General features: G+C 28.0%; 1 protein-coding gene across 3 annotated transcripts in view; it reads left to right on the top strand.

The window, feature by feature from the left end:
- The window catches only part of LOC107457579 (uncharacterized), a 316,616-nt gene that overhangs the window by 264,437 nt on the left and 31,844 nt on the right, over positions 1-20,335 (top strand). For all 3 annotated transcript variants that reach the window (XM_087168090.1, XM_087168089.1, XM_087168091.1), the window contains 5 exons: positions 1,914-1,989; positions 5,133-5,238; positions 13,219-13,337; positions 15,690-15,816; positions 16,844-16,933. In XM_087168090.1, the coding sequence (XP_087024216.1) occupies positions 1,914-1,989; positions 5,133-5,238; positions 13,219-13,337; positions 15,690-15,816; positions 16,844-16,933 (518 nt within the window). The remainder of the gene's footprint in view (positions 1-1,913; positions 1,990-5,132; positions 5,239-13,218; positions 13,338-15,689; positions 15,817-16,843; positions 16,934-20,335) is intronic.

Genomic DNA, 20,335 nt, shown 5'->3' on the forward strand with positions numbered 1-20,335 from the left:
AAAAAGTAAAATTAACTTTAAAGGGTACGAATTTTGCAGCTGTCTCCTAACCAAGCTATTTGGAGTAAATATCCCAAATTACGCCTACCCCTTATATTTTAGGAATCAGAAATCCAAATCAGTTAGAAGAAAGACATGTTTTTTCAGAGATAGTATGTTTTTGTGTTTGATTTCATATCTCAAAATATTGTCTGCACTTAATAATTAGCATATTTGAGGCCACCCTCTCAAGCTATTAAGATTGAATCATAGAATGTGAAGATCCGATCATTAGATCAGAAATTATTCAGGGTGGCCAGTTTTTTTTCCCTCACTGTACATTTAATTCTATCTTGATCTATTTGCTTTTCATTCGCGTTCGCAAAATTCACCTATCATGAACTCTCTGCTTTGGATTCACGTTTTTCAAAAAATCTCCATTATCGTGACGGATTTGCTTTACAAGAAGTCGTATATTAAAAATTATGTATTTTTACGTGTAAAATTACAATCTTTAAGATGACGTAGAATAATGTATACTTTAAAATTTAAAATTTTTTCGACTGTTGTTAAATTAAATAATAAAAAATAATAAATATTTATCAAAAGTTATTTTTTGCATAGAATTATCTTTGGACAAACAAATTCTATAAAAGTGTGCAGAAATTTTTCAAATCACTAGGAAAGTTCTCGGATATGGTGAAATACGCAAAAATAAAATTAACTTAAAATAAAATTAAATATGGGATCTAAGTTTTGGATATCCTCTCCTGACCAAGCTATGGGGACCATATTGCGGCTACCACTTGTATTTTGGGGGTTAAAAACCATATCAGAAAAAAAAATGTTTATTCAGAGAAGTGAGATTTTCTGTCCCTTTTATTTGTAACTTAAAATATCGTCTGCACTAATTATGAAGCATATTTGAGGTCATCCCTTCGTTTCATTAAGATTGAGTCCGAGAACGTGAAGATCTGATCATTAGATCAAAAGTTGTTCATAGTGGTCCTTTTTCTCATTTTGCGTGCGTACATAAAAATACGTATACATTTTTATGATCGAAATTGAAACTGTCTCTGTTGTGAACCAATCATCTCTTTGGCATTACGAAACGACCTGGAATTAGTTATTTTTGAATATTATAATTTAATACTAAAAATCTAATTTAAAACGAACAAGATAATCTGATTAATAAAAAAAATCTGAATCTTCTGGGGAAAAAAAAACTTTTTAATCTAGATAAATAGCTATGCTCATACGTTAAAAGTTAGGAACGGGTTCATCGAATACAGTGGTTAAAAAAAAGAAGTAGAAAGTATTCAGTATTTCACTGTTTTGTGTATCTAAAATTTGTAAAATTTCATTTTTTAATGCAAAAAATTTTTTGATTTGCGTGTTTAAACATATTTCCGATTTACGAAATTACAGATTAAGTGCTTTGCTTAAATCAATTTAGGTATATGGATTCTTGTTAATTTCTCCTGCTGTAACCTTCATGAATTTTAACAATTTTTCTTATTATAAAAGTCTTGAAATTTTTGAATTTTTGAATAATTTATGCAATTTTTGAATCTACATTTTCTTAAATTAATGTTTAGTAAAATTAAAAATATAGTATAAAACGTCAACTTTTTTCTAAAGTAATAAAAAAATATATTGTATTGTCAAATTTCATAAAATATCGGGATATTAACTAATGATATAACTTTAAACTGGAGTATCATTTATTATTTGGAATTTCATAAATTAATTAAACTATAATATTATTTTCTTTAAATTAGTTTCAATTTTATCAAATTTTAAATTTTAAGAGACTTTTTATTAAACTAGTGATTTATAAGCTATTTTTTAACGTAAGCTAATGTTTAAATTATCATAAATGTTTAATTCGAATTATTATAATTGATTTATCTATGCTTCTGTTATTTTTCCAGTACATATAACTCAAGAGGCGTTCCAATTCCTTTATGCCATGGAGAATTTGAAGAACATAAAATATGTAAACTAAAGGTAAAATATTTCTTAAACTATAAAATTATGAAATCAATTACTTACATTAAAATACAATTATAATTGTATATAAGCTTAAATACATATATTTTGATGTTGGGTGATTTATAAAAATTATGAGAGAAGATTATTATGAATAACACTAAACAGTTTATTTTCCTCTATTCAATATAAAATCATTTAAATATTTTTAACTTGAGAAATATTTTATTTTGCTTTTTTAATTAAACAAGTTAAACAAATATCGAAATAAAGTGTAAGCTTTAAATTATTTGTCATTAAACAATCATTCTATTGCTTTGCTTCATTCCCTAATTAGTTTTCTTTATTAATAATAAAAACATGGTTTAACAAATTTCTTGTAACCTCACCTATCTTTTCATCAAATCAAAATAAATATCTATGATGTTTAAGGAATATCAATTGTTATTTTTATTTTATAATGTTTTTGACACAAATATTATACTTCTTTTTACTGTAAAAGTAACTGAACTTACTATGAATATATATTATATTACTGTATACTATACTATACTATTTTATAAAGTAAATATAACGAAAATTTATAAATGGGCATTTGTTACAAATTATAAAGTTCACCTATGTAACAAATGATAGCTATATCATTCATAAAATTATTCCTAGGATGTTGCTGCTGAATGTTAAATGACCATAAATAAAAACCTTTTTTTTCTTAAAAAAATTACCATTTTATGTTTTATCAAATTCATTTCTTTAACTATAAAAGAATAAATTCAATACTATATTTTGTTTCGCTGTGTTATAGTTTAAATTTAGTTTATTTCTAACCAATATCTTCTTACAAACTATAAATCCCACTCATTTTTATAAATGATTGCTATATCATTATTAAACTATCTCTAAGATGTAATCGCTTAATGTTTTAAGTAATCAAAGAAAGAAATTGTTCTTTTAAAAAATAGCATTATGGTTTTTTTTAAGCTTTTAAATTCCTTTCTTTAAATATACAAGATAAATTGTAAGTGATATATTTTATTCCACTATGATTTATAAAATGCTAGAAAAAATAGTTTGTTGGTGATATGCCTTACAGCCGTAGTGGATATTTATTTATTGAAGTCTAGAAAAAAGAGAAAAAAATAGAATGAAAAAGATATTTAGGAGGAGGAAGCTTATTATCTTGCCTTTTATAGAACTCATTTCTGAATATATTTGGTTATCTGATATTAAATATTTTTTGGCAAAAATTGAATAGCACTTCTACTTTAAAACTGTGATAAAACTCCAAAATCCATAAATCATTGCCAAGCGGAACTTTTTTTTGTAACCGCCAACAAACCATCTAAATTGGCTTTGATGGCACTATAATGCTTTACATGATTTTTTTTTTCTAATATGAAATCCCCTCTCTAAAAATATCCCATAAGTATCTGAATTGGTTATGCCAAACGACACGTTCTAAATCACGTGCACGAAGTTCTGGAGTATCTTGGCGAGATAGTGGGACTCTCAGATACAGCAAACCAGAACTCCTTTCTGAAGTGAATGATTAATCGGTTTAAAAATCGGGCCCTCAGTGCAGTATCATCAATCATTTGATTTAAGCATGACTATTGCATGCAGTATAGAAGCATAAGTAAAAAAATAAATCTGAAAACAAAACTTTTTGATGATTATAAAGAACCTCTCTTGTCATTATTAGACAAAATACGTTTACTTTAGAAAAATAATTATAAAATAAACAAAAAGAAGGCGTTTCCTATGCAACTCATTTAACACTAAAGGCATATTTCCGGTATAAATACATAGTTGAGGTTTAGAAATTCAAACTTAATCAAGTTTGTGAAATAGATTTTTTAAGTTGTATTTGAATAATTAAATATGTATTGCATATATTAGCACTAAAACTCAGAAATCAGTTATTCCGCAGATTAACTAGGGTAAATCGTTGAAAATACCAAAGAATATTTCATTTCTAAATTATCTAGATAATCTACTTGCATATTATCTAGAGATCTGCATATTATCAAATTACCTGCATATTATCTAGATAAAATCTGCTTATTATATAGATTATATCGATAGTCTATACTTTATCTAAATAGTACTCTGCATATTATTTAGATAATTCTGCACATTACCTGTTAGATATTCGTTAAAGTGAAAATGCGATCATCGCTGAAACAGCAGGATTTCTGCATGTTTAAATTGACATAATATTTATTTTTCGATATCTAAAAAATAATTTTAATGCAATCCAATAAACGAATTAGTTGACGGAATCAATCATCAATAAATTATATATTTATAATAAAAATAATTAAATGGTTTAAAATATTACAAAAAAGTAAGGAAATTTTCCATAATGCAATTCACTTTTCGATATCCAAAGAGTCAAGTATATACAATCAAACAATCAACAAATTATTTGAAATTTTGCACTTTAACAAAACGGAAACCGTTAATGTGCATATTACTTACGTAAAGTGTGGGAAAACAATTAAATAATTTATAAATTAATTAGGTAATGCACACATAAACTACTCTTTAGGTTTACCGTCAACATTAATTATTTTTGTTAATAAATTGTTAAGGAAAAGTTTATCTGAATCTTAGTTAAGGAATTGAGAAATAATTCTAAAATTAAAGTTTCTAAAAAAATACCTTCATTGATTTGTTTATCAATAAGACACATTTTAGATACAAATAACTTATGTTTTCTAAAGTTAGAAAACTGATGGCTTAGAAATGAAAGTTTTTCAGTCAGTTGAAAATAAATGACCATTAACAAGATTGATAAAAATCTAACATTTCAAGGATCTAGCATATCAAGGAATAGAAAGTATCATGTGTTTTTATGAAATTATAAGAAAATAGTATTAGTAAATGTAGTTTCATATTATCCATAAAATCGAAAATTTGCCTGCTTTTAAATGTTTCTAATTTAAATGTAAACTTTCTTGAAAAGCACAAATTAGAACCATACACATAATTTTAAACTAAAAATTTCTGAACAATGACAAAATTAAAAAAATAATACTTTTCAATTTATCACTATTATTAATACTAATATTTAATACTTTTTCATTTATTTTCAATAATTAATTATTTTTACTAATTTCAAATTATCTATGTACAATTGTTTTATTTATTTTTTTCAGATTTGTTCGGATGACATAGTAAGTAGTCAAGAAAAACAATGTTCTCAATACAATAACCGAATTACCGCTGGAATATTTGTAAAATCTTGGACTCCTGAAAACGGAAGTATGTCATTTCTATTGGAAATGAAAATTATTTATCTCATAGAATTTTCTCAAAGCATAAAAAAATTTTTCTGAAATTAAATATATGCAAAGAAAACCGGAAAAGAAATAAAATTATCTATGTGATTTTCATCAAAAATAGAATTACAAGCAACACTATTTTAGGTGTTACAGATGAACTTTCGACTAATTTTGTCAGGCATGATACGTTTGCGTCATTAATCCTTAGAGTATTCCACAATTACATCTCTTAATATACGCAAACGCTTACTTTATTATGACCACGTGACATTTTTATGTGAATGAGCTATTACATCACTAGGACACCTCTAGAGGACTAATGTTGTGTTTGCATGCATTAAGATTTATATTTCATGTTCACGGCTGGAAAAATTAAACCTCAATCCTCATCGTCTACAAAATTTCATCCTGTAATGTTAATATTTTAACACAATAGCGAATGGTACTTTCAGTTGGATAATTTAACCTTCTATACAAAGAATTTGAAACATGGTATCGAGTAGAATTTGTATGAGAAACATGAGGGAAACCTAATTTTGTTGCGTTAGCTCAGAAAGTCCCCAGATCCCATTCCTATTAACCCTTTTAGTAACGACTGAATTTTCAAGTCCCTCTAACTGAACAAAGTATCCCATCGGAACTTGTCTATCTCTTTAATATGACTTTCCGTTTATCATTAGTAGTTGATAACACACGATTATATGAAGTTAAACATCACCAATGAAACTATTTAGATTTTGATATTTTGCCTTCGAAAACGCCATTTTATGATTCCGTAATTCCATTCCACAATTCTCAGCTTTCTATCTCGATCAATTTTGTATTTAAGTCTTTCATGTTTTTTTTTTATTGATTTATGAACCATTAAAACTTTTAACTAATTATAAAACGAAACATAAAATTTTTCTTTAATTAAAATTTTATAATGTAATATAAGTTCAAAATAAAATTTTTGTGAAAAATTAAGAAGTAATGAATATTAAAATGCTATTAGTCAAAGTTTATAAAGGATATTTAATGACATAAATAAAATAAAAAATTTGATAAATAAAGGTTTCAAGCGTTTCTAGAAAGAATGAAAAAGAAGCATCTATCATTTAGATCCCCGAACAGCATTGGAATATATTACAAATGGTATATCTCACAAAAGATGCATTAACATCTCGTCGAGACCATGCCAACAAAAATCAAGATTGTGTTTGAAGAAAGTAGCCCAACAAGACATCGGGAAAAAAATCTAATGTATTTTTAAACTTTGGAAAATCATTTTAAGAGCATGATTAAAACGTCTGAAGGCAATTAACTCGAGAAACACATCTAATTTTAATAAATTATTTTCATCTTTCATAACGATTTCGGCAATGATCGCCCAGGTTCTTTTTAAGCTTTACTGATTTTTCTTACTCATCTATTATAATGTATAGCTATTAATTTCCAGCATTGATATAATAACTCCCCTAAATATCATGAGGATTTAACATCGCTATAATATGTTACAACTTAACTTTCATCAGCCATAATTTAATTCTGAATTTGGATAGAAAAGTTTCAGAAACAACTTTTTAAGACCCAATTCGAAATTATCTCTAATTCTGACATTCAAAACTTAATGCGACTTAAACATTTTTATAATTTGTTTGTTCAGCGAATTTTTGGTTTCGGAGGGTTTTTTTTTTATTTTATGACCGCCGTTGAACAGCCGACCCAATTTTTGGGTTTACGACCACTAATGTTCAACGCCGTAGCCTTGTAATTTTGAACCAATCCAGAAGACAAAGAAACTCCTGGATCAGTACCCCCAGAGGTATTGATTTGTTATGAGAACATGGAGGACTTTGAGACTCGACAGATTTAACGTGCATCAGTCGCCATTTACTACACGGGGAGTCTTCGACCGGCGGGGACCGAACCCACGAACTCGGTTTTGGAGGTTGTGGTGATTTAATCATTCACCATACTCTTCTGTCAACCTTTCGTCATTCTTTTTATTTTTTTTATTTTATTTACAAAAGCTAAAACCTAGCCCCCCCCCATTCTAGGTCTCGCAAATATTTAAGAAAGCGAGGATTTAAAAAGTTATATCCAAAGCTTTTCTTTTTTCTTTTAAAGTGCAAAAGTGTATTTTGGTGGATGGAGGTCACTTAAAAGTTTTAGATGAGTATCTAGTTTACATAATATATTCAGAACTTATTACTTCAGTGCTGAAAACTAATATCTGTTCCTTGTAGTTTGCGAGTTCTAATGAGCATATTTTTACATTTAACTTCCATAAGAATTCTTCCATCAGCATGGCAGCCTAGTACAGGCCAGAGCCGCCCACCTGGTTCGATCAGACACTAGGTTTCTCCATTTATTGATTTCCATGGTTTTAAGATCTTTTTCCACAGAATCAATCAATCTGATGTTTGATCGGCTTTCCCTTTTTCGGTTGCCCGTAAGCCTTCCAAAAGTCACCATCATACCGCCTACAGATGTGACTCAACTATATTTTCCTGTAGGATTTAATAACTTAAATTATGTCTGTAAGGACTAGTATCGAACATCAAATTTCAATACCAGTTTGTACTTGGTTATATATTAAATTCAACTTTGCGATTCCCTAATTTATTTTTATAATTTTAAGTTTCATTAATAAAAATATTGTTATTCCTACTATTTATTTGATGATTACTTAAATTTTGGTAAGATATATGAAAGTATATGTAAGTAGTTGACAAAATAATGCGTGTTAGCTTAGATAAATATTTAAAAATGGGATCATGATTGTTATACTTGTACTAACTGCAATCAAAAATAATTCTTTAAAACTACAAATCTCCGTGTCATTTGATAGTTAAACATTCAATTCATATGATGCTAATTCATACTGTGCATATTTTCATATTTATTTTATTTACTTTAATAAACTTATTACAACGTAAAGGAAAAATCATATTTTAATTTAAAATTAGAAATGTTATAAACACGTAACAAACATGTGATATAAACATAAACTAACAACATAATATATATAATGTCTAACAACATCCATTTAAGTAATAATAGCATTTATATATAAAGTAATAAATACACCAATATTCAAATTAGAAGTTTTGTACTTTATGGTTAATTTACCTAAACCTATATAAAATTTAAATGACTAAATATTATTAAAATATATTATTCTAATAATTACATTTCCTGAAAATCAAAGAACAATAAGTGCAAAATTACTTTAAATTTTAATTTAAATTTAAAAATTAAGAGATGAACTCAAATATTTCTAACAATACACTAATTAAGAGCATTGTTTTCTGTAGTAGATAAAATCTGCATTCTCATTGTCTGCAGAATAAAGTAATAGAGGTCTCTAAACCAAAATCACTATATTTACTGTTAAAGAAATTAAATTTTTACAACGTTCAATTTAACATAGATTTATGTTACTGACAGATAAAGATTGTCGAAAATAAAGCTGAATAATTCATGAGTCAAAGATTAAATTCGTGAGACAAACTAGTTATCGCTTATTTTGACTTGCATTTTCTACTTGTTTATTGATAGCTCAAAATATGCTACAACAAATAAATGGGAGGTAAATCTAAATTAGTAAGAAATGCAAGGCTATCTAATCTGAATCATATAAGGATATTTCGTTGATATAAATTCTGAAAATTTCATTTGATATTAAATAATTGATTTCGTACAATTTACCTTCAATAGCATTAATATTTGCATGTGAAAAGAATCAGTTGCTATGTTAATGATAATGAAGTACTTCCTAGCCGCGGAAAACTGAAACTAACTTTAGGAATAATTTAGCCTGAAGAATCTAATAAAAATAGGAAGCAATACCGTTGGGACCCTCCAAGTGATAGAAGTGCCATCTATAATTTAATTTCTTTTATGTATTGCCTTGAATACATGTTATTTCAACCAAGTTGACCTAATATTTTTATATTTTCTTTTTTAACTTCATCAGTCTAAGAACTAAAAAAAGTAGATGAAACTTTCTACAAATTAATTTTAAATACGCTTCTCATCGTATGAAATATTTAATTTAGAAATAACACTAAAAGAGAATATTTAATACATACCCAACTACATGGTAAGGGCTGAAACAAATTTCTCTAGCAAAACAAATTACAAATAACCGTTGCAGTAAAAAATGTGTAAAGAGTAAGTCATCTTTTATTAAATAACATGAAATATTATTCAAATTGTTCTAGCTGAAAACAGATGCTATGAAAGTGTAAATACAAATAAATTTAAAAGAAAAATCTTTTCGCGTTTATTTTCCTAACTTTGTTGTTTAATTTTTAAAAAGATACTCCTGCTTTATACTCCATAAGTATTTATTAGAGTATAAATTTGTATAATTCAAGCGAAGTATTAATTTTAAAAAAAGATGGCAAAAAATGAGAGGTCGTAATAAAAACCTTACAGATTTTTAAAATTATTTAAGAGAAGAACAATAAATTTGTTCAAAAATACTGTTTTAAAAAATCAAGAATTAGTATAATTTAGAATTAAGCTACATTTTCATTTAAAGCGCACCTTTCTGAAATTTAAATGTTACATTTTTTTTTAATTTACTTTATCTGTGAAAAGGAACGTATATATTTACTAACTCTTATTAAGAAAAAATCGACAACTACCAAGGAAAATTTTAAACTGTAAAAAACTCTCATGATTTAAAGGTATTTTCTTTACAAAACCGTTTTTCTCCGTTTTCCATGATAGTCATAAACGGATTAAAACAGTATGTTCAAATTATAGTTTCTAACAAAATATTTTGTTACCGTACGATGAGTCCTACATTTCTTAAAATCTTTCTACTGTAATTCTCCGTAATTGCTATTATTTTGCGGTAATTACTTAATGGTTTTGAACATCGTATATGTAAAACTGCGACTAAACTTTGGTAAAACCCGTACTTTACCTGACTTTTCTATATTTTTTGACTTTTTTATATTTTCTGATATTTTTAAGACATAAATTTTTGATAAGTTAAGTTTGCTAAGCATTCTTATACGGGTTGGGTACATTATTTTTAAACGTTTTTACATTTCAATATTATTTCAATAAGTAAGACTTTTATTTCTTCATACTGAGACACTAGCGATGCGATAGCTCAGGAGAAAGCTCTCGCCTCCCAATGAGGAGACCCAGGTTCGAATCCCAGCGTCGACTGGTCGTAGTTTCGGCTAGCGCCAATTACTTCGGCCAGCGTCTTAATACTTTCTCAGAAAAAAATCTATTCTTCTTATAATAATATTCAAATAAAGAAGAACTAGTTCAAAGGAAGAAGGAAACAAGATGGAACCCGTTAGTCAACCTCTAGCCCGTTAGTCAATCTGCTAGTTCTTATTAATACTTGTTTGCATTTTCTTCAACATATTTGAGTTTCTCTTTTACTCTTTGTACTTTGATAAAGGTCTTTCTTTTGGCACCGAACTAATACTGAATCAGCTTATGTGAAGTTAGTGCTTTTTAAGTTTCAATTAACATTAATATCTTGTAAATATTTTAAAACTTAGCAAGACATTAAGTTAGCTACATTGTCATTGAAGTTAATACATTAATCAAGTGTAATAAATATTATTTTGCGTGATGAAGGGTCCAATTCGGAATTATAATAAAGTTGAAACAAATTTGGACGATACTATGGTCTAACACTATCCCAAATTTTTATCAGTGCAGAAAACCACCGCCGAATAAAATACGATGAAATTTAATATCACAACAAGTGTATATTAGGATAGACTAAAAGTTCGATATAACGAGAAGTCGAATTCTATGATAAATCTGTGCCAAACTTCCAATGTTAAAGATACAAAAACTGCATGTTTATAACTAGTTAAAAATTACTAGTTTTCCGGAATAGGGAGAAGGATTTTAAAAAAAATTAAATTTTCTGAATTTTAAGTAAGCAATATTACACGACAAAGAAGAAAAGTCATTTTTATTTATTTTTCGTATCAATACAGAAAAAATAATTAAAAATCCTTTTACCTCATTTCTTTCTTATAATCTTATGACTTTATGTTTATAAAGCAAACGTGCGTAAGTGGCCATCATCCAAGTTATTTTACTCCTTCTGCTGTTTTTCCTCCAAAATTCATTAACTTCAATAGCACTAAGGATATTACAGCACTCCTCAAAAAAATTTACCTTTTGTTGACTAATGACCACATCTATACCATGCAAACTTACTTCCCTTATTAATAGCTTACTATTCAAATCAACACTCAACGTCATCATTGACGTCAAAAACTATTGCACATTATTATACTACAATCATTTTTCTATTGTATTTCACTTATTACTGCAAGCTCGCTGCAGGGACAAACCTATCTGCTATTGTGAAATGTTATTATAACGAATTTTTATTACGTAGTTTAATTTCGAACGTAAACTCAAATGCTTTTTTCTATAAATTAAAATTTTTAAGATGTCATTAAAAAACAATTCAAAGTCTTCCTAGAGAGTTTTATCGTCGAATAGACGCAAAGTTTATAAAGCAACACTAATCATTGATAGCCAATAGCAAAATTTCCATTAGGCTTCAGTAATTACCTAAGATCGATTGTAAAATCCCCTTCAAAAGCATTAAAACTCATTAATTATCATCAATGGACAATGTGTAAATCTGTTTCTGATAAATGGATTTACTCGGTCAGAAAAACAATTAGTTAATGCAAATTTTGCGAATTGGAGTATATGGCCATAATTTAAAGCAATTTTAGAAATTATTGTACCAATTTTTTTTTTCAATTTTCTCACATTGAACGATTAAATCGAACTCCTTCATTTTTTCTGTTGTAGTTTTTTAATTTTATTTATTATAGCATTAAAAAAAATATTTAAATAAATTTCGATGCATCGATATTTGTTGGATGTAACAAAACTTGCCCTAGAGAAAGTGAGCTGTAAAAAAATTGCTAATTATGTCTTGAGTGTTAACCGATCATCTTATTAAATTTTATTATGGATGGACTTATGTAGACAAACAAGACAAATTTTTGAAAATGCATACTTGAAACAAGCTATAAAAAATTTAATGTTAAAAAAATAAAAATTATATATTGGTTTTTTAAATAAATAAAGCAGATTTTCTATTAGAAACACTTATATATTTTACTAAATATTTTATCATAAAGCTCAAACTTTATTGTTGTGTTTGAAATTTATTCATGAAAATATTTTCAATCTCTGAACATTCAATCTCTGATCTATCCATCTCTGCTTCATCAATCAATCATAATAAAGGTCTATTGACACAGGTTTTTCATAAATACAGGTCTATTACATGCTTATTCAAGATACTGTTATTAGAAAAATAAGCATTTAAAAAAAAATTCTCTTCCCTTTTATTAACATTCTACTTTATTAAATGAATACTACATTATTAATTTAATATAATTATAAATACTAATTTTTAAAATCATTACTGTGAGGTAAAAACAAGCCATAACTCTCGGAACCTCTTTTACCCTGTAACGGAACCCTAGGGTTCCGCGGAACACTATTTGGGAACAGCTGGAGCTGAGTACAAATCTAGAGTTATCTAGATATACAGAATCTTAGAACATGTTGTTATAAATTTGCGAAATCAACAATTATACCCAACAATGACTTAATTTTGTTAATTCCGTTTTAGATTTTATTTTTGATTGGAAATCTTAAATCAACCTCAAAGGACTATAAAAAAAAAATTCTGATTGACTTTTAAAAAAGAAGCAGCATGCGCATATTAAAGATTTTATCTTATTTATATATTTATTGTTAGTATATGAATAAAAATTTGTTGAAATTCAGAAAACCGATAAATTTTTTTATTCTTAGATAATTTTAGGATTTTTGTTTTATTTTCAAGGTAATTGTAATATTAATAAATGTGAGTAACGCGAAGATATTTTTATTTGTTAGTAAAATCGTGAATAATATTTCCGTTTGATCTTATCACTGCTTCGAATAGGTTGGAACCCTTGTGAGCTAAGGTGCGAGGCCAAAGTCGAACACTTGGTGCACAGCTTTGGGAAGATGTCCAACGGCACCCCGTGCCCTCAAGGTGCGTGTCTGGACGGCAGGTGTTTGGTAGGTAGGCCGCAACATTTTTTTCTTATTATTTTATTTTCTGTTAAGTATTTTTCAATTATCTTCACTCGTGGGTGTGATTGTAAAACTATAATTTGAAATTGCACAATGATGAGCAAGGTTTTAAAATGCTATGCTCTTTAATTAGTTTTATAAGTTTCAAAAAAATTATTTTCGAAAGTAATTTTATTTCTGCGCAACTAAAATAAAGCATTATGGATGTGCATTTTTTTAATGAGCATCAGTTTTTAAAAATGTGATAATCTGTTGAAGCACTCCCATATCTTTCTAAAAAGAATCCTCCTTCTAAGCCTCATTAAAAAAAAATAGGAAATAGATTTATAAAGTTTTTGCTTTGTTTGCTAAAGTGCTAAATAAAAGTAGCATAATTTTGACTATTTTTACTAATTTAATATTTTTAGAAAAAAGCACATCACATTTCGTAGTATTGAAAATTATAACAGAAACTACATCAAGTCGCTGTAGTGAAATATACTCGTACTGAACAGAAACATGTATATGTACTAAAATTACATCAACATGTCTCTGCAAAAAATAAAATTTATAATAACTAAAATGAAACTTAATTTTAATAGTTTATAAGACAATCGCTTTTACAAAATTAATTAAAAAAATCCATATTTATATTTTGCTTTCATTTTTAAAAACAAGTTTTTGTTTCATAGTAAATCATAACTTTAACTACTTCCGAAAAATTTTAGTGTGTGAGTTTCACAAAAACTTAAAATACGACTTACTGGTTTACATTCTAAATTTAGAAATAATCAGGAAATTTTGTTTTGAATTCTTCATTCTTTTTAAACATATCTCTTTAAATTATAAGAGTTTCTGTCCTTATTACCAGCAAAAAAAAAAGAAATAGAAACCTATGAATTACTTTTACTTCTCTTTTACCTCATCCTAAAAATTCAAGTCATGTATAAATTACCATAAAATTGCTAAAAACACTGTAATGTCATTGAATAATTTTTTGACTATTTTATCTCCTGTTAATAATCTAAACTTATACTGATAATATTGATAACTGATAATGATTTTAAATTATCATCATACACACTTATTTAAATGATGAACATTCAAATACTAATATGTTAAAGTGCAAATCTCTTTAATATAACATAACCACAGTCACATATTACAGCCTGACAAACTTTAGTTGCAATAAATCAGTATGAAATGTTTCAATTATGTATCCGAACTCCAGTCCAGTTCATATGTCAGTTTTAGATATTAATGTGATTTCTCGCCAAATTTAATGATTGTTGTTGCCAAACTATGAATTTATGCTTCCAAATCGGTTGACTCTACAACTACATTTAATAAAGTTTGCTAATAACTATCCCTTACTTAACTGATGTCCTGCCTTTCATCCCTAAATTATGCACTTCAAACAATTAACTTGGAAGTGATTATTGTAATGCATATTTATGTTTAGGCGTTATTAGAATTATGCTATTATTTATCGATACATGGCAATCGCGGAGGAAATAATGTAAGAAGAAATCAAATATGTTGCAGAAATATGATAATCTGAGCCAGCTGTATTCCTATGTAAGAGTTTATTATGAAATTTTTATGTAGTTAATTGCCCGAAGCATGTGAACAGAATCGCAATGTACCTAGTTTGAACTTAAGGAAATAAATGAAAGTATTTGAAATTTTCTTTGATTTTACTGATTAAAACTCACAGATTTTAAGAGTAATGTCTATAAATGAGACCAAAATATCAATTATAAAAAATATTTAAGATAATTATGTTTAGATTTGTTCTTTTGGCTATTATTTTTCGCTATGCGATAGTATGATATTTTAGTTTTCATGCTTTGATGTCGTATAGCTGATAAAATGAAAATTTTAATTAAATGATTATTTTTCCATTTCAAAATTTATACTTTAACTTCTTAAGGTTTTTAAAAGCGTCTAGTTGATTTTTAATGAATTATCATATAGATTGAAACTCTGTGTAGAAATTAAATTTAGCTTAGTAATTACGGTTAAAATTGAAGCCAATAAAATTTTAATATTGCACCTCCTAAGAAACTTGCCTATGTTGTACCTTATAAAAACTGATGTATGAATAATTTTCAGTATTAACGTATTTGACAATAATTGTATGAAAAGTAAACCCCATTTACAGGGTTCACCAAACTGCAAAATCTTTGCGCATGGAACAGTGCAGCTATAAACTTCACAGTTGAAGAACTGAGCATTAACTTGAAAATTTATAATCTGTAGTTATTTATTGCTGGAACTATTTTTTGTCTTGTAAATATTCTTTTTTGTCAAATTATTTTACTTACTGGATGAAGATAGTTTGTATTTTATATTTAGAAAATAGGCTGTGATGAGAGATTAGGTTCAGAAGTTGTGCTGGACATGTGTGGAGTTTGTGGCGGTCGAAATTCAACTTGCGTCCACTACAAGGATGTTTTTCAAGGTCAACCTTCTTCAGCTACTGGTAAAAAGACCAATACTTTATATTGTTTTATAGGAAAATTTATTTCAATGAATTAAAAATAATTTAGTTTTGAAAAAGGCAAAAAATATCCCTGAAATATAGAATATTCTTGAAGTTATTTTCAGCTCTCCATGATAGCATAAGCTTGATATATGTCTCTTTAAATATATGAAATCTTGCATTCCATAGAATGCCTAGTTCTTGTGTAGAACGCCAAACACTGATCGGCAAAAGATTAAATGATTATTGTGATATTAATAAGATATGAGATTAAATAGCTATACTATATGAGATTAAATAGCTATAAAATGGCTAACAAAAAACCTTTATGGTAAAAATTTTGATATACAGTTGCCACCATTTATTGTGATGAGGTAAACTGACTCTTTTATGAGCAGAATTGTAGTTATTATGCAAAAAAAGTGTATAAAACTGACAAAATAGCAGTTTTTTTGAAATAATTAATATAAATATATTACAAAAACTGTGCCTGTAGTTTTTACGAAACGTTTTTGAAATAAAACCATAAATTGATTCGAATGCGTAAAAAATTTGTCGTCAGTAAACAGACAAATAAAATTATGAATAAATAAATCTATGAATAATAAATAAAATGTAACTACAAGCTCTGCAAAAAAAAAATTAGTTTACCTAAGCATTAAAAATGGTGCACAGGTATTCTAACGATGACTAGACAAAGTATATAATAATTCTCATGTTTCATACTGTGCATAAAACGCCAGGTATTATATGAAAGGACAATAACATACACATGATTGACTGTTTTAGTTATTTTGAGTGTATGTGCTCAAGAAATTTAATTTACATAAAGCATTGCTTTCCTCCTACGAATTACACGCCATTAGTAGAAATGGGGTTCAATATCTCAAAGTTCATTGTCATTCCTTTTATTTTCCACTATTACACAAATTTAAATTTACTTTAAATTGCTGCAAAATAATTTGAATAGCTGAATACATATTTATGAAGTCACGATTTGTTTATATAATTATTCGTTGCTTTTAAGGAAGTCGAAGTGTATATCACGAAGTGGTTTCGATTCCGAAAGATGCGAGGAATCTCATCATTCACCAGAATTTGGGAAAAAATCTTTTAGGTAAGTCATATAGTAGTATTTGGGGGAAAAAATCTTTTAAGTTTTTTAATTTTGTAAAACATACTACAATTTAATTAGAATTTTTTTTTATCACTTGTGACTGGATGTTATTTGCTTTACCATGTCATTTACATAATAGTCTTGTAATTACGAGATAAGCCCCGTAGATAACTGAGAGCAACCTCATAGCAATCTCATCTTGTTATTACTAGACAATAAAAGGGCTAAACAATAACCACTAAAAATCATAGAATTCAGTACTTTTTTAGAAAAAATTCAGAGGTCTCAAAACAATTATGCAATAAAATAGTTAGATGCTCAGAGCCTGACTAAGGCAGGGGCACACGGGGCAGTTGCCCAGGGCCCCCACATCAGAGGGGGCCCCCAAATCGAATGGAAAGTTTACTTTAAGTTTCCTTCTTTAATGAACTTTTTTTAAACGAAATATCAGTCCAGTGTAAAGTCGTAGTCAGTTTTATGTTGGCTTCTTCATTATCTTCATAACTTATATACTTTATATAATAATAATTATACGTTGGCATCGCATGAACACAATCTATATTTCATAAATCCTAGGACGGAATTTAGCTAAATTTTCGAAATTTGTTCAATCAAAAGCCTGTCTGATTGGCTTGATTGAAACATTGTAATTGCAAAAATTTAGCTGAATTCTGCCCTAATGTCAGCAAGGATATTAATTTTTTAGTAGATAGTTAACAAAGTTGACAATCAGAAAACAGCATTCGGCATGATGGACACAGAATGATCAGAAAATGAATAAAATAGACAGAACGATATTTCGTCTGACCATTGGAGGGAGAGGGACATTTATAGCTATTTTAGGTTCTATTCAATTTTCTTGTTATATATCTATAATGAGGTGAAAAATTTAAATACCTCCATAAAGTTCAGTTCTTCATAACTGAAATAGTGAAGCTGAGGGGGGCCCCCAAAGAAGTTTTTGCCCCGGGCCCCTATTTAGCAAAGTCGGGCCCTGTAGATGCTTACAACAGACAAAAAGTAAAATTGAATAAATACTATTATTTTTAGAGCCAAAATTTACACTGCCTAATTACAATGCGCAAGAATTTTCGCCTTTAATATTTTTGTGCATCATCGCTTAAAAAACCCAATGCAACGCAATGTGTGCTTAAAATACTCCTTTTGTGAGAGTTTCTTATATGACTATGGTAATTCTTGTTGCTCTGCAAAAACAGTTATGCCTTGTTAAAATTTCACCGAATTTTATGATTTTTACTTCTGCAATGTTTCCTTGTTTAAAAAATTTTTTTAGCAAGACAGGAAGTAATTAGCAGCATTTAAAAAAATAAAAAAATAAACAAAAAATGACTCAAATATTTTTATTGCTAACTGTAATTTGGTTAAGTGTGTAAAGTATGAAACACGGATAGCTTCAAAATGATTAGCATAACAGAACAAACTTAAATACTAGCTTTTAAATTGATTAGTAAGTCTTATTTCTGTGATCTATAATTACATTTTGCTATTCATTTTATTGCATCAAATATCGAGTAATAACTTACTTCGACTTGTATTGGACTGCCCTTTGAAAAATTTTCAAAATTAATTATTACTTTTTACGAAGGGGTCAAAAGTTTCCTACCTTAGATATGACATCATGATTATAGTTAAAGTGACTAAGTCACATATAGTGAAATTGACTGCAATAAAAAAATTACAAAGCACCGTTACTTTTTAGAGCAATACAGATTACTCCAACTATTAATTTATTCAATTGTTCAGAAAAAGATGCATTCATGCTTCATACTTTTTTTTTAAAATGTCACGCAAATCGTGGTTTTGGGCGTTAAAGGAATTGTAAAATAAGTTCTCGGCTTCGCCTGTCTATCATTCTATTGAATTTTAAGCACTAGCACTCCACCTATTAAATTTTATACGCTCAGTTATACTTATCAGAGTTTGCTTTCTTATTCCTTTCTCACTAGTCGTAAGATATCAGCAATATATTTCATCCATAAAATTTTATCAAGTCTTTTAGGCTTACTATGCGAGTCGATTGTTTGTAGTGAGCTCATAAAAAGGGCGTTGCTCTTGTAAAAGTCATGTATATGATAACTTTTGTGTCTTTAATCTTAATTGCATTTCCAAAGTTATCTGTCTTGTTAGCCATGTTTATGATGGCAGTGCTTGAGTTTCTTTCAAAAGGGGTATGATAAATTTAATACATGCATGCATTTAATACTATGACATATTCTGCCAAACAGGATTAGCGTGGATTTAAAGTATAAAAAAAGAAATGAACGCAACCTATACACATTTTAAATAAAACAAATCAGATATCATAATCGGCTCACTTTTATAAAATATTTAAAAATCGACATTACAACCCCAGAATGCTTTGCACAACTAGAAAATTTTTTTTTGTCTTCGCATTTTTATTTTATTTTAATACACTGAAAAATTTTATTGCTTCAAATTTTATCATTCAGTATTTCAGAGGGAGGAGTAAAAATATTTATTTACCTTGTTTTGTTTCTTTTAAATTAAAATATTTTACCGGAAGTCCTCTTACAACGTAGTGGCTCAGATTAGTGTATCGCAATGCATTCGTATCATCCAGAGAAAGTTATAGAAGCGTCTTATTGTAATGCCATCTGATGTCAATAGAGGGAACCACCGTCAGGAATAAGGTAAGTAGGAGGGAACTAAAATCTGCAAATATTATAAATTTTTTTTAAAAAAAGCTATTATGATAAAGGATTTATATTTTGAAAATAAAAGATTTAAAATAAATCTAATAACCATAAAAGGAGCAGCGGTTTCTCAGGGGATAGAATGAGGTGTTATTAAGTTCGATTCTCAGAGGTGGCTGGTTTATACCAATCTACTCCCAGCTCATACCAAACCACAATGCCCACGTAAAATACTCAATGGTAGACGGATCATGGGATAGAATCCAGTTGCCATCGGGATAACCTTGGTAAGATTTCGTAGTTACCCTCTCCATTTAATGCAATTGCGGGATTGTTCCATCAAAAAGCTCTCCACCAAGGCGTGTTTGTCCTAATTATTGATCCAGGAATTACCTTGTCTTCTGGGTTGGTTTGTAAATTATAAGGCTACGGAGTTTAACATTGATGGTCATAAATTCAGAATTTTGTTGACAGTTCAACACCGGTTATAAGATAAAATAATCATATAGCGTATCGCGCAGCAACTACAAAGTTTATATTAGCCTTTTTTTCAATATCCTAACTTTCCGATTTATTTATTGATTGATTTTCCATTTATAAAATTATAATAGTCAAATTATTTAATTAAGAGAGTGTTTTCATGTTTAATATGATCAAAAACTTGACATAAGTACATTTAAGGCATTCTTGCAGTAAGTAGATTGCAAAATTAAATTGCTCATCCATA

The sequence above is a fragment of the Parasteatoda tepidariorum genome, chromosome 7 (genome assembly GCF_982258835.1).
Source record: "Parasteatoda tepidariorum strain Cologne lab strain chromosome 7, Ptep-v5.0, whole genome shotgun sequence".
NCBI lineage: Eukaryota > Metazoa > Arthropoda > Arachnida > Araneae > Theridiidae > Parasteatoda > Parasteatoda tepidariorum.